The sequence below is a fragment of the Oncorhynchus nerka genome, linkage group LG4 (genome assembly GCF_034236695.1).
Source record: "Oncorhynchus nerka isolate Pitt River linkage group LG4, Oner_Uvic_2.0, whole genome shotgun sequence".
Classification (NCBI taxonomy): domain Eukaryota; kingdom Metazoa; phylum Chordata; class Actinopteri; order Salmoniformes; family Salmonidae; genus Oncorhynchus; species Oncorhynchus nerka.
In genome coordinates this window covers 81,763,499-81,776,357 of record NC_088399.1, presented here as the reverse complement: position 1 = coordinate 81,776,357, position 12,859 = coordinate 81,763,499, and the positions used below count along the sequence as shown (strand labels likewise).

Sequence of the window (12,859 nt, the reverse complement as noted above, 5' to 3'; positions counted from 1 at the left end):
CTTGCTACTTAGAATGTTAGCTAACCTTAACCCTTTAACCTAACTCCTAACCTTAACCCTTTAATTGAACTCCTAACCTTAACCCTTTAATATAACTCCTAACCTTAACCCTTTAATATAACTCCTAACCTTAACTCTTTAATATAACTCCTAACCTTAACCCCTAGCCTAGCGAATGTTAGCGTTAGCCATCTAGTTAACGTTGGCCACAACAACTTGGAATTTGTAACAAATTAAAACGTATTGTACGAATTTCAATTTGTAACATATCATAAAATTGTAAATCATAACATCATACAAAATGGATGATGGACATACACAAATTAATACATAGGAAATGTAACATATACTATTTGGAGGGATACTATGTTATGTCGACCCCTGTGCCCAGGTTGACAGTATACAGACTAGACTAACATACAGCCTACAGTCTAATCTACAGTCCACTACATGGCTCACTGAACTGAACCCTGACTACATAGATCATGCTTTGTACCCAGCATTTCAAGTAGAGATCCTAATCAAAGATTTGGCACCCCGCCTCTGTAGTCTTAACACAGGCACCATGACCTGAATTCCTCTTGCATTAATGTGAAACATGTGTTTGAGCCCCAACCCTCCCCAAGGTACCACTGACCAGCCATCTTGAATACATTGGTGTTCATTGATGATGGCATGGAGGTAAATGACTGTCTGCAAGCAATTTGAATTCTAGCAGTAACACACCGAATTAAGTGTTTTTCTTCAGTGCAACATTTGAGATCCTGTGGAATGAGAACGTTTTCTTTTACTGTCTTCCTCTGGTGCTAGGCCTATGCTGTCTGGAGAGATCCATTATGCACTTTGAAACGTGTGCGAGGAGGTAGTCCAAGACTGAGTCACTCAGTCCGGGATCCCCCGGGGGACCCTCGTGGGAAGGAAGGCTTCCCGTCTGCTTTCTCCATACCGAGTATCGAATCTCACCTCGCGAGCCATAGGGGGTGCGGGGGCACGCGGAAAACTCGGTCAAAGGGTTCAGACACGTCTCTCACTCTCTCTCCATGCCTCGAATACAACAAGATACCGTATATGCGTCCTATCTTCCACGCATTTGATTAGATTTAGAGGACGTGTGTTTGTGTGTATGCACGCGCAGCTCTGAATCCTGTACGTCAGGCGCTGTACACTAATGGTGGTGGCGGGGACGGGAGATGCGGGGGAGGGGCTGAGCGCGCGCTCGTGTGTGTGTGTGCTTTGCGCGTGAACCCTGCGTTCAGGTCTGTAATTTGCTCCAGATGACCACTTGGGGCCGGGATATGGATCATTCTGGGGAGGTGAGCGTTTCCTCACACGGCATGACAGCGCAGCGCACAAATACATGTATTCTATGAACAGCAGTTTTTAGCCATGGATCCAGACACCTTTTCACACTAAACTAAGTGTAGGACAACTTTCCTCCACAATGACGGAGCAACAAGTGAAAAATTGACATATGTATCGGACACCAAAGTGAGAGTGGAGAGTCGGGGTAACTGCACTTGAACACAAAGGGGGAATGCCGCATCAGAAGCTTGAGCCAACTGCCGTTTTGGAATGGATACCGGTAATTTCGTTGGTGTCATCTGCTTTCTCATTTTCTCTTGTGACGGGTTCCTCTCGCCTTCACCCGCTAGCGGCTTCTGTCCTGAGCGCTGCGACTGCCAGCAAGCGCAGCACATCCTCTGTACAAACCGGGGGCTGCGCGCGGTGCCCAAGGTGCACTCATCGCGGGTCCCAGAGGACGTGCTTGTCTTCAGCCTCGGCGGAAACTTCATCGGTAACATCTCCGCCTTCGACTTCACACGGTATGGAAATCTTATAAGGTTGAATTTACAGTATAATCAAATACAGACCATTCACCCAAAAGCGTTTGAAAAGCTCTCCAAATTGGAGGAGCTGTATTTGGGCAACAATCTGATATCAACAATACCCCCAGAAACTTTACAGTCACTGGCAAAACTGACAACTTTGTATGGCAATAACAATGACATTAAGAAGATTACTCCAGAGCTGTTTGGTAACTTGGAGAGCATTGTGAAGCTGCGGTTGGATGGGAACGCCATAGAACTGTTACAGAATTCAGTCTTTAAGAGCTTGACTAATCTACATTATCTCCATCTAGAATCGAACCAGCTGAGTCACATTCACAGAAACGCCTTTTCCACGCTCACCAAACTGCGCTTTCTCAACCTGGCGCAGAACAAACTGACAGCCGTGCGTAATGTGTTTACGTTCTCCCAGCTCAGGTCGCTGAATACGTTGCTGCTCTCTGAAAATGAAATACAACACGTCGGAAACCACGTCTTTCAGAATCTGAAAAAGCTTTCTAAACTATCCCTCAGCAATAACAACATCTACCATTTGGAAAGCGAGTCGTTGAAAGGACTGTCGAGCTTGACAGAATTTCTGATTGACGGGAACGAACTGGAGAATCTTCCCGCAGGACTTCTCGACCCGCTGGAGAGAGTTGAGGAGCTGGACTTTAGTTGCAACCAAATTTCCACAGTGGACCCCTCTGCTTTTGAACAACTGAAGCATCTGAGTGTTTTAAAACTCAAAGACAACAGGCTCACGAGCCTCTCCGGTAACATATTCGCCCTCAACAGCGGCCTTTACGATTTGGATCTCCATGGCAACAACTGGACGTGTGACTGCGGCCTGGTCGAGCTGAAGCAGTGGATGAAGTCGGCACACTCTCAGGGGAAGCTGCTGACCGTTTTCCTGCAATGTCATCACCCAGCGACACTGAGGGGGAAGTATCTAGATTATATCAACAGCTCCCAGCTGCAGCCCCCAGGGAATTGGAGCCACTTGTGTGTGACCCAGACTAGGCCTGAGGAGAGCAGAGGAGGGGGTGTCCTGGAGAAGGAGCTGGAGGACAGGGAGAGAGGGCAGGGAGAGGTGAGGAAGGAGATAGAAGGGGAGAGGAGAGGAATAGAGGCAGAGGAAAGGAAGGATGGAGAAGAGCATAGGGAAATTGGGAGTAGAGAGGGAGTGGAGATGAAGGCAATAGAGAAGGTGGGCAGGGGTAGAGAGGGAGAGGATAGGAAGGAGGGAGAGGAGGAGGTGGGTATCCAAGGGGACCAGGGAGGGCAAGATGAGCGGGACAAATCCCTGTCATCAAACAGGAAGAGGAGGAAGAAAATATCTGCCAGCCCAAGGTCGCGACCTTCTGCTGAGGCTTCTGGGAAGCGTGAGAAAGGGAGGTGGGATTCCGTTCCGGGCCGCAGCATTCCTCAAACACAAGCCCCTCTCCTGGACAACCCCACGCCTCCAACCACAACCTGGCCTCAGACAATTGACCACCAAAATAGCCATGGTAACCATCTCAGTGGGCCAATCACAGAGCTCCTCACCTCCTCTCCTCCCACCCCTCGAAAAGAGGAACGGTTTGACCTGTTCAGAGGCGGTCACGAGGACATTATACCTGCAGTGACCGACCCCTGTGTGTTCAACCGCCACTTCATCACCAACGTGACAGTCGACCAGGTCGCCTCCAGCACGGCCACGGTCCACTGGACCACACGCGACCACAGCCGCTTTACACCGGGAGCCGGACCGGGACTAGAAGAGGTCCACTACCGAGTGCTGTTTGACCGCTTTGGGTCATCTGACCGTTTTCCTCGATACGTGTACGCCCGTGGCACGGCGCGGTCGGTGATGTTACGAGAACTAAGCCCAGACATCACCTACATGGCTTGTGTTGAGGGTGTGGTGGGAGGGTCTGTGTGTCAGGTGGCGCCCAGGGACCACTGCGCCGGATTGGTCACTCTCCCAGAAGAGGTTCATCACCAAGAGACACTGACCTCTGACCTCCAACTGGTCACCGTGGGAACACTGGCCGGCAACGCCGTCCTTCTTCTGGTGATTGGAGGAGCCTGGCTGGGGCGAAGTTTGAGGCGGAAGCTGAAAAGGAGGAAGTCAGCAGTGCATGTGCGCCACATGTACTCCACGCGGCGACCGTTCCGCAGCTCCATGACAACAACGGCGGCGGTGTCAACAGACTTCACAAGCTTCCAGAGCAGCCGGCCGCCACGGCTCGGAAACCTGGAGGAAGGGGGCGACCTTATAGAGTTCCCCTGCGACCGTTTCCTTGACATCAGCCCCACCCGTAGAGACAACAGTGACATGCAGAGGTTCTCAGATTAATAAACACCATAGACCTGGAACTTGAAAACATGTTTGCGCTGTGACCCACTTAAGCGCTAGAATATATATTTTTTATTGTGAGCATTAGATAATCCATATTTAGAACCTGAGAACACCAAGATGCCATCACCAGGAAGGAACATCCTCAGGAGAATGTGTAAGATGCTGCAGAGACAGAAGTGGACTGGTATTTAACCTGCACTCTGGAGCACTTCATGACCATAACAGGACCACAGCCAGGGTTGAGTTATGACCATAGAACCACAAGGTTATATTCATGACCACAGAACCACAGTAAGGTTGTGTTCAGGCAATATGACCACAGTTATAGTTCTGTTATGACCACAGTTATAGTTCTGTTCATGGGTTATGACCATATGACCATAGTTATGTTCATGGGTTATGACCATATGACCATAGTTATGTTCATGGGTTATGACCATATGACCATAGTTCTGTTCATGGGTTATGACCATATGACCATAGTTCTGTTCATGGGTTATGACCATATGACCACAGTTATAATCCTGTTCATGGGTTATGACCATATGACCACAGTTATAGTTCTGTTCATGGGTTATGACCATATGACCACAGTTATAGTTCTGTTCATGTGTTATGACCATATGACCACAGTTATAGTCCTGTTCATGGGTTATGACCATATGACCACAGTTATAGTTCTGTTCATGGGTTATGACCATATGACCACAGTTATAGATGTGTTATGACCAAAGTTGTCTTTTTATGGGTGATCAAATAGCTGAGCTCATCAGGGCTGATTCAGACACTACAGGATGTCAATCCCACAGACTTCCTCTAAGCCTCATGCATTTCCTGTTCCATTGCCGTGTGTGTGTGAGAGAGAGAGAGAGAGAATTACCTGATTTCATCTGGTGCTAATATTAGACTAATAGACATTAAATTGTGTATAAAATGTCATTTGTAATGTGCTTGAAAATGCAAGAAAAGATGGCTGCTGGTTGGCAGAAATAATTATTTTGTTTGATGTTTTGATACTTTTATACTCAACTATGTATTGTGCTGGTGCTAAGTAACAAGTAAGTAACCATGCATTCCTGACTGTTGGACGTAATGGTCCATTTGTCTGTATGAAAAGAAAGACCGATGCCTTTGCAAATAATGGTGTAAGTCCTTTGTTCATATGGCTCCGATACAAATAAAGAAACCAATATTATAGTTTTGCTATTTTTACAGAAGGGCAGTAAGTTTAATGTTTGTAGTAATACTGCATATTCATTCATTAGAAAATATGTTGTGTGTGTGTAATGTATGCCTGCATTTGTGCAAGTGTGTGTGTGTGTGTGTGTGTTTCATCATGTACTTAAAGTGTGTGTGCGTGTGTTTCAAGACAGAAAGTCTGGCAATAGTTAGGTGTTTTTTTGGGTAGACCGGGTGGAGTACCTCCAACACTCAGGCCTGATCAGCTCTACACTCCAAGCCTGTCAACAGTGTGTTACCATAACAACAGCAGACACAGACAGACATATAGACCAGGAAACACGGTCTGAGATATGAAACAGAAACAGTATAATCCACTTCAATATCCTAGTTGTTTAAGACTGATATGTTACTTAAGTTTTTGTTAAACTATAGTGGATTGGGCCTGTCCCCTACTGATAGTGAATAAAAGTCATCACTATTGACTTTGACTAGTTCTTGGCCCTCTCACATCCATTTTCTTTCACTCAACCTGCTAAAGCTAAGTTACAGACGGGTAAATGAATCTGTGATCGCTGACCTTTGACTCATTCAATCAGGGTGCCTCAAACTGTCTTCAGTTCCAGAAGATATCGCTAGGGGGCAGACTATAACCATTCGTCTGACAGGCCTATTAGATCGAATGACATTTTCTCCTGATGGAGGCAACGGAACTTGAGTAAAAATCACAATAAGATACCAGAGAATAAGTGCTTTTATTTTCGTATTTAGGTTTGTAGCGATTGTCAATATCTGTACAAAAAAATAATAAACAAAACACATCACAATACAGACACAGAAGGATACATAGATACAGGTAACAGGTTATAGGCCAACGTACTGTGTGAGCCTAGTTTACATGATAAATACACTGTAGGAAACTAGTAAGTGCTTTACAGAGGTTAAACAAAGGGCCAGGAGTTATCTTGGTCAAGTGACATGGTCAAGGAAAACTCTGGGCCCAACTTAATGTATGTACAAACATTGTAATACTTTCAAAGGGAAAAGAGGCTTTGCATTACATTGTTACAAAACAAGGGCATCCTATTCATAGGACTTGATATAAATTTGTATAAAATGTACATTTGTATTAGTTTTTGTTCACGTTCTGCATTTCAGAGAGGCCTATGTTATACATACAACCATACACAAACACATACGCAATGTAGTAACATTATTTAGTCATGGTTAGAGCCAGGAGTTTAACCTGACCCAGTGACCTGACTAGGTAAAACTCTGGTCCATAGTAACAGGCTATTTTTAAGCCCCAGAGTTGTTCCTGGAGAAACTCCTGGTCCTAGTCATGGTGTAAGTTACAAGACCCAACTCCGACGCATTCAAAAAAATACTGCCACTAAGAAAAAGGTGATATGATAACAAGTATGTTTGCAGACACACAACCATGAAGCAGTCCTGGAATAGATAGCACAGTACTTGTCTGATTTCCCACTAACTGAGACACATTGGTCGACTGATTCCCCCAGACACAATACGATCCAGTTCACAGGTGACTATGATCACACAGTTAGAGAGACAGGGACTAGGGTTGCAAAAACACTGGTAACTTTCCCAAAATGCACAGGTTTTCCAGAAATCACGGTTGGGAAAGTTACCGGAATTTTGCAAACCTACCGGAGATGTAAGGCTTATAGAGACCAGTCCAGTTCTGCTATACATGTGTCCATAGAGGCTAGGAGACCAGGAGAGGGAGCCATTTAAGACTAATGAGATGCACCCACCTAGGGTTTAATCCCTGATTCCAGGTAGAAGTTGCCTCTAACCACAGATCAAGGATCAGCTCACCCTTCCCCATCCTAACCTTAATCATTAGGGGGGAAACACATAACTGACCTTAGCTCAGTGTTTAGGAGTAACTACATCCTGTACTCAATTGGAGGGGGGTTGATTCTGAACCATAGAGATGTACTAGAAAGTTTGTCTCCTGGGACATTATTGGAAGCTCTCTATCCAACTCTATGTTCCGAACCACATGCGCACCCACCCGCGCTTTAATTTTTAATTGCTGTGTGCTCCATCGCCCCCTCCAGCTGAGGAGGTGGAGATGCTGTTGGATTGGATGGCCTGCTGCTGCGACCCGGGACATAGGGGGGAGGGACTTCCTGTCGAACTCCCTGGACCTGGGGCACAGAGACAGCTGTCAATCAAATTGACCTGGCTAGTGTTTGACAGCTCCCTCTCTCTCTCTGTTTAAGATCTGGGTCCAGAAGAAAAGTCTACAATAAAAACACTATATATAAAAATAACAAAATGTCACCAGAAATAAAGCAGTCATATGTTATATAATTAATGACAACTCATGTACAGTTCATATAAGGAAAATAGCTATTTTATTTTGACATTTGCATTACTGTGGAGCAAATATACCAATAAAGTACATCTGTCTGTAACACCCAAGAATGTGCTCACTGGTTACATCAACTATCATTCTGACAAGAATAGGCATCATAGATGTTTCAATTCAGTCATCAAGGTGCAAAGGGGTTTTCGATCTCCCTTTTCAACCTCATATGCCAACCATTTCGAGACTGTAGCCCTGTATTTCTGACTCTGGATGTTTCTTGAATTGGGGAGACCCTCTGACAGGGAGCTACACTGGGCGTCAAGAACTTGAGGCTTTAAGCTGCTATCCTGGACATGTAACATTTTGCCAGTGTGCCAGGCACTTCATCAAGTGTTCTTAGGAGTGAATCATACCTTGAATTTATGAAAGTTTTACACCGAGCAGCACAAGTCTCTCACAGGGCCATCCCACTGGATACCATTCCACTGATTCTGCTGCAGCCATTACCACAAGCCCGTCCTCCCCAATTAAGGTGCCACCAACCTCCTGTAGGTTCAGCTTAATTTAATTGAAATGATGTGGAAACAACGTTGATTCAACCAGGGAGTCGCTGCTAAGACCCAGGTTTCACTAAAAACAATAGGAGTGTCTCACACTCTGCAAAAGTGTCCTGTGTAGCAGGCCCATCACACTCACATGGGACCATGTAGATGGTACACATGGTACAGTATGTATCTTTGTGGGTTTTGGGATAGGAGTAGGAATCTGTGTTTGGGATAGGAGTCTGTGTTTTGGGTTAAGAGTCTGTTTTGGGTTAGGAGTAGGAGTCTGTTTTGGGATAGGAGTAGGAGTCTGTATTTTGGGATAGGAGTAGGAATCTGTGTTTTGAGATAGGAATAGGAGTCTGTGTTTTGGGATAGGAATAGGAGTCTGTGTTTTGGGATAGGACTAGGAGTCTGTTTTGGGATAGGACTAGGAGTCTGTGTTTTGGGATAGGACTAGGAGTCTGTTTTGGGATAGGAATCTGTGTTTTGGGATAGGAGTAGGAATCTGTGTTTTGGGATAGGAATCTGTGTTTTGGGATAGAAGTAGGAATCTGTTTTGGGATAGGAGTATTGTAGAGGGTAGGGGTATACCTCTGGGTGTTTTGGGATAGGAGTATTGTAGAGGGTAGGGGTATACCTCTGGGTGTTTTGGGATAGGAGTATTGTAGAGGGTAGGGGTATACCTCTGGGTGTTTTGGGATAGGAGTATTGTAGAGGGTAGGGGTGTACCTCTGGGTGTTTTGGGATAGGAGTATTGTAGAGGGTAGGGGTATACCTCTGGGTGTTTTGAGGATAGGAGTATTGTAGAGGGTAGGGGTATACCTCTGGGTGTTTTGGGATAGGAGTATTGTAGAGGGTAGGGGTGTACATCTGGGTGTTTTGGGATAGGAGTATTGTAGAGGGTAGGGGTATACCTCTGGGTGTTTTGGGATAGGAGTATTGTAGAGGGTAGGGGTATACCTCTGGGTGTTTTGAGGATAGGAGTATTGTAGAGGGTAGGGGTATACCTCTGGGTGTTTTGAGGATGGGCGGGGTTGGGGTGTTACTCACTGAGGTACCCCTGTGATTCTCTCTGGCGGGTGGAGACAGGACAGTCTTTATGGGTCAGCAGGATCTGCTTCAGCTGGCCAACCTCTGACCTCAGAGTAGTCACCTCGTTCTGGAATGGTACGAGGGACAGAAAGGTTAGTGATAGTGTGACAATGTGTGAGTGTATGTGTTTGCGTGCGTAAACTCATGTTGTCTAGGGTTGTCACGATACCAGAGGAAAAAAGTCCTACTGGTAGAAAGAAGCAGCCTTATGTCACCCTGAATCACGGTTTGATTTCCGTGCTATAGCACACAATATTTAACATTAAATAGGTTTTTTAAGAGCCAAAGAGTTTAGTCTGCTTTGAGTTTTACTTTTGTCCAGGGAAAATCAGTTATGGTAGTATCGCTGTACTGGTATGGTGACAACCCTCGTATAAACCTACCTGCAGCTGCATGTTGTTGTGTGTCAGCTCCTCTGCCTTCTTCTCCAAAGCAGACACCCAGACCTTCCTCTTCTGTCTGCATCGAGTGGCCGCAGCTCGGTTGCGTTCCAGGAACTTCTGCCTGCGCTCGTCTGGGTCCTGGTCCACAGACCTCCTGCGGCGTCCTCCAGTCGCCTGGCCTGCATGCAGGGAATGTGTCTGCTGGGATGAATGCATCTGCTGCGCTGCTGGAGACAACTGCACAACAGACAAACACGGGTCATTAAACCTGTACAACTTTGGATCCTCTGTGATAAGGGATGCCTTCAAAATAGCACCCTAATTCCAATTTACTTTTGAGTGCACTACATAGGAAACGGGTTCATTTGGGATTCAAAAGGTCTATGCAATAGCACCATAATGTTGATGCAACAGTGGTGATGACAGGCAATTTTACAGATGTCAGATTACAGCAATTGGCAACCAACCCTCACGCTAAACTAACAAAGCTTGATATAGAGTGGTTTTCATGTCAACAACTAGGTAATACTGTACCTGAGCAGCTATGGAGTGGAGGGAAGGTGAGGCGAGGTCTGGTGGGTGTGGCTGGCCTGCAGGTGCGAGGGAGGTGATTGGTGAACCGGATGATGCGGCGCGTTCCCTGATTGGTGGCCCAGGCTGTGGGCGTTTCCCAGGTGATGTGGAGGGGCGTGGCAGTGCTGCTGGTAGGAGATTGGCGGAGCCTGCTGCAGGTGCTGATGATGCTGCTGCTGCAGTTGAGTGTGCCGTTGGCGCGGTGACATCTCCATCATGTTACCCATGGTGGGACCCATGTTGCCGTTGGCGACAGCTCCCGGGTGTGGGTGTTGGTGGAGGTGACCCACGGTTTTAGCTCTCTAAGGAATAAAAACATAACAAAACATAATACCATGAAATTACAATTAAAACTGATCTCTACAGGCCCTTTCTTACCAACTCCCAAGTGATTTTATTTTTGTCCAAAAAACAGACTTGGTGTTTAAAGGCATTAAAGCATTTCCAACAAACATCACCACTGAACTGAGCAAAGGAATACAACTGAAAGTTGTCATTGCTTTTCTTATTCTTTCTCTTCTTTTACAGCTGTGAAAACAGTTAAGAGGTCAAGAAGTACCAATCATCAATGACACTTCATATCTTAAGTTAACAGTGTATCACTTGATATCTTAATTTAAGTGTATCACTTGATATCTTAAGGTAAATGTATCACTTGATATCTTAAGTTAAGTGTATCACTTGATATCTTAAGGTAAATGTATCACTTGATATCTTAAGTTAAGTGTATCACTTGATATCTTAAGTTAAGTGTATCACTTGATATCTTAAGTTAAGTGTATCACTTGATATCTTAAGTTAAGTGTATCACTTGATATCTTAAGTTAAGTGTATCACTTGATATCTTAAGGTAAATGTATAACTTGATATCTTAAGTTAAGTGTATCACTTGATATCTTAAGTTAAGTGTATCACTTGTGTGTATCACCTTACAGGGGTGGCAGTTAGCCTAACGGTTAAAGAGGTGAGCCAGAAACCGGAGATGGAATCCCAGGTGCAACGACGGATCTGGGATTCGAACGGAAAGTGAGCTGGCAAGCAGGGATACCAGCAAGCAGTATAGAGGCTTCACTACAAACCCGGGTTCGATTCCAGGCTGTATCACAACCAGCCGTGATTTGGAGTCCCATAGGGCAGCGCATAATTAGGGCAGCGCACAATTGGCCCAGCGTCGTCCGGGTTTGGCCTGGGTAGGCCGTCATTGTACATAAGAATTTGTTCTTAACTGATTTGCCTAGGTAAATAAAGGTTAAATAAATCAAATAAAATTCACCTGCGGGATCGTCTGAGAACAGCCACCCGGACAGCTGATGAAACTGTGGGTTTGTACAACCGAAGAATTTCTGCATAAACGGTCAGAAACCGCCTCATGGAAGCTCATCTGTGTGCTAGTCATCCTCACCAGGGTCTTGACCTGACTGCAGTTTGGTGTCGTAACTGACTTCAGTGGGCAAATGCTCACCTTCAATGGCCACTGGCAAGCTGGAGAAGTCTGCTCTTCATGGATGAATCCCGGTTTCAACTGTACCGGGCAGATGGCAGACAGCGTGTATGGCGTTGTGTGGGCAAGTAGTTTGCTGATGTCAATGTTGTGAACAGATTGCCCCATGGTGCCTGTGGGTTTATGGTATGCGCAGGCATATGCTACGAACAACGAACACAATTGCATTTTATCGATGGTAATTTGAATGCACAAAGATACCGTGACAAGATCCTGAGGCCCGTTGTTGTGCCATTCATCTGCCGCCATCACCTCATGTTTCAGCACGATAATGCACGGCCCCCCCGTACACAATTCCTAGAAGCTGAAAATGGCCCAGTGTTTGGGATTCTGGTACAACAGCGTGTTCCAGTTCCTACCCAATATCAAGCAACTTTGCACAGCCATTGAAGAACAGTGGGACAACTTTCCACGGGCCACAATCAACAGGCTGATCAACTCTATGCGAAGGAGATACTGTATGTCGAGCTGCATGAGGCATCTGGTGGTCACACTAGATACTGACTGGTTTTCAGATCCACGCCTACTTTTTTTAAATGGTATCCGTGACCAAAAGATGCATATCTGTATTCCCAGCTATGTGAAACCCAATTTATTTCAACTGACTGATTTCCTTATAGGAACTGTAACGCAGTAAAATCTTTGAAATTGTTGCATGTTGTATATATCCATTGTTTAGCTGGAAAGGACTGTTCGTATCATGTATTTGTGATTGATATGTGGTTGTCTCACCTAGCTATCTTAAGATGAATGCACTTACTGTAAGTCACTCTGGATAATATTTTTTTTAATAAAAAAATATATATTGTCACAAATGTATAATTTGTACAGTTCTTTAGAAAAAATGTAGTTATTTGTTATATTTGACTGTAAAACACAATAGTAATACTTTTTTCCCTGAGAGTGAGGCAGATATTTGGCATTTTGCAAAAAAACATGATCATTGGTCTCTCTGAGATGAAACCATCAAGTGATAGATTTTAAACAAATACATGTCTGTCATTGAGCCACCCCATGATGCCATGATTAAAGAAAAACACAATTCCATTAAACAATAAAAGCAAATTGACAAACA

At 45.1% G+C, this 12,859-nt stretch overlaps 2 protein-coding genes across 2 annotated transcripts in view; one reads left to right on the top strand and one right to left on the bottom strand.

Moving 5' to 3' along the window:
* Nucleotides 1–1,200: 1,200 nt before the first annotated feature.
* Nucleotides 1,201–6,326, top strand: LOC115128657 (TLR4 interactor with leucine rich repeats-like). Its single transcript, XM_029658720.2, has one exon. The coding sequence runs from the start codon at nucleotides 1,573–1,575 to the stop codon at nucleotides 4,165–4,167; it is 2,595 nt and encodes an 864-aa protein (XP_029514580.1). The 5' UTR covers nucleotides 1,201–1,572; the 3' UTR covers nucleotides 4,168–6,326.
* Nucleotides 6,086–12,859, bottom strand: part of LOC115128658 (cAMP responsive element binding protein 5b) — a 48,772-nt gene continuing 41,998 nt past the window's right edge. Inside the window, 5 exon segments of the mRNA XM_029658721.2 lie at nucleotides 6,086–7,526; nucleotides 9,286–9,394; nucleotides 9,711–9,947; nucleotides 10,245–10,264; nucleotides 10,267–10,585. Of these exon segments, the coding sequence (XP_029514581.2) occupies nucleotides 7,405–7,526; nucleotides 9,286–9,394; nucleotides 9,711–9,947; nucleotides 10,245–10,264; nucleotides 10,267–10,585 (807 nt within the window). The 3' untranslated portion in view covers nucleotides 6,086–7,404.

Excerpts from the sequence above, each read along its gene's own strand:
- LOC115128657 (XM_029658720.2), top strand. The coding sequence starts at position 1,573 with ATGGATACCGGTAATTTCGTTGGTGTCATCTGCTTTCTCATTTTCTCT.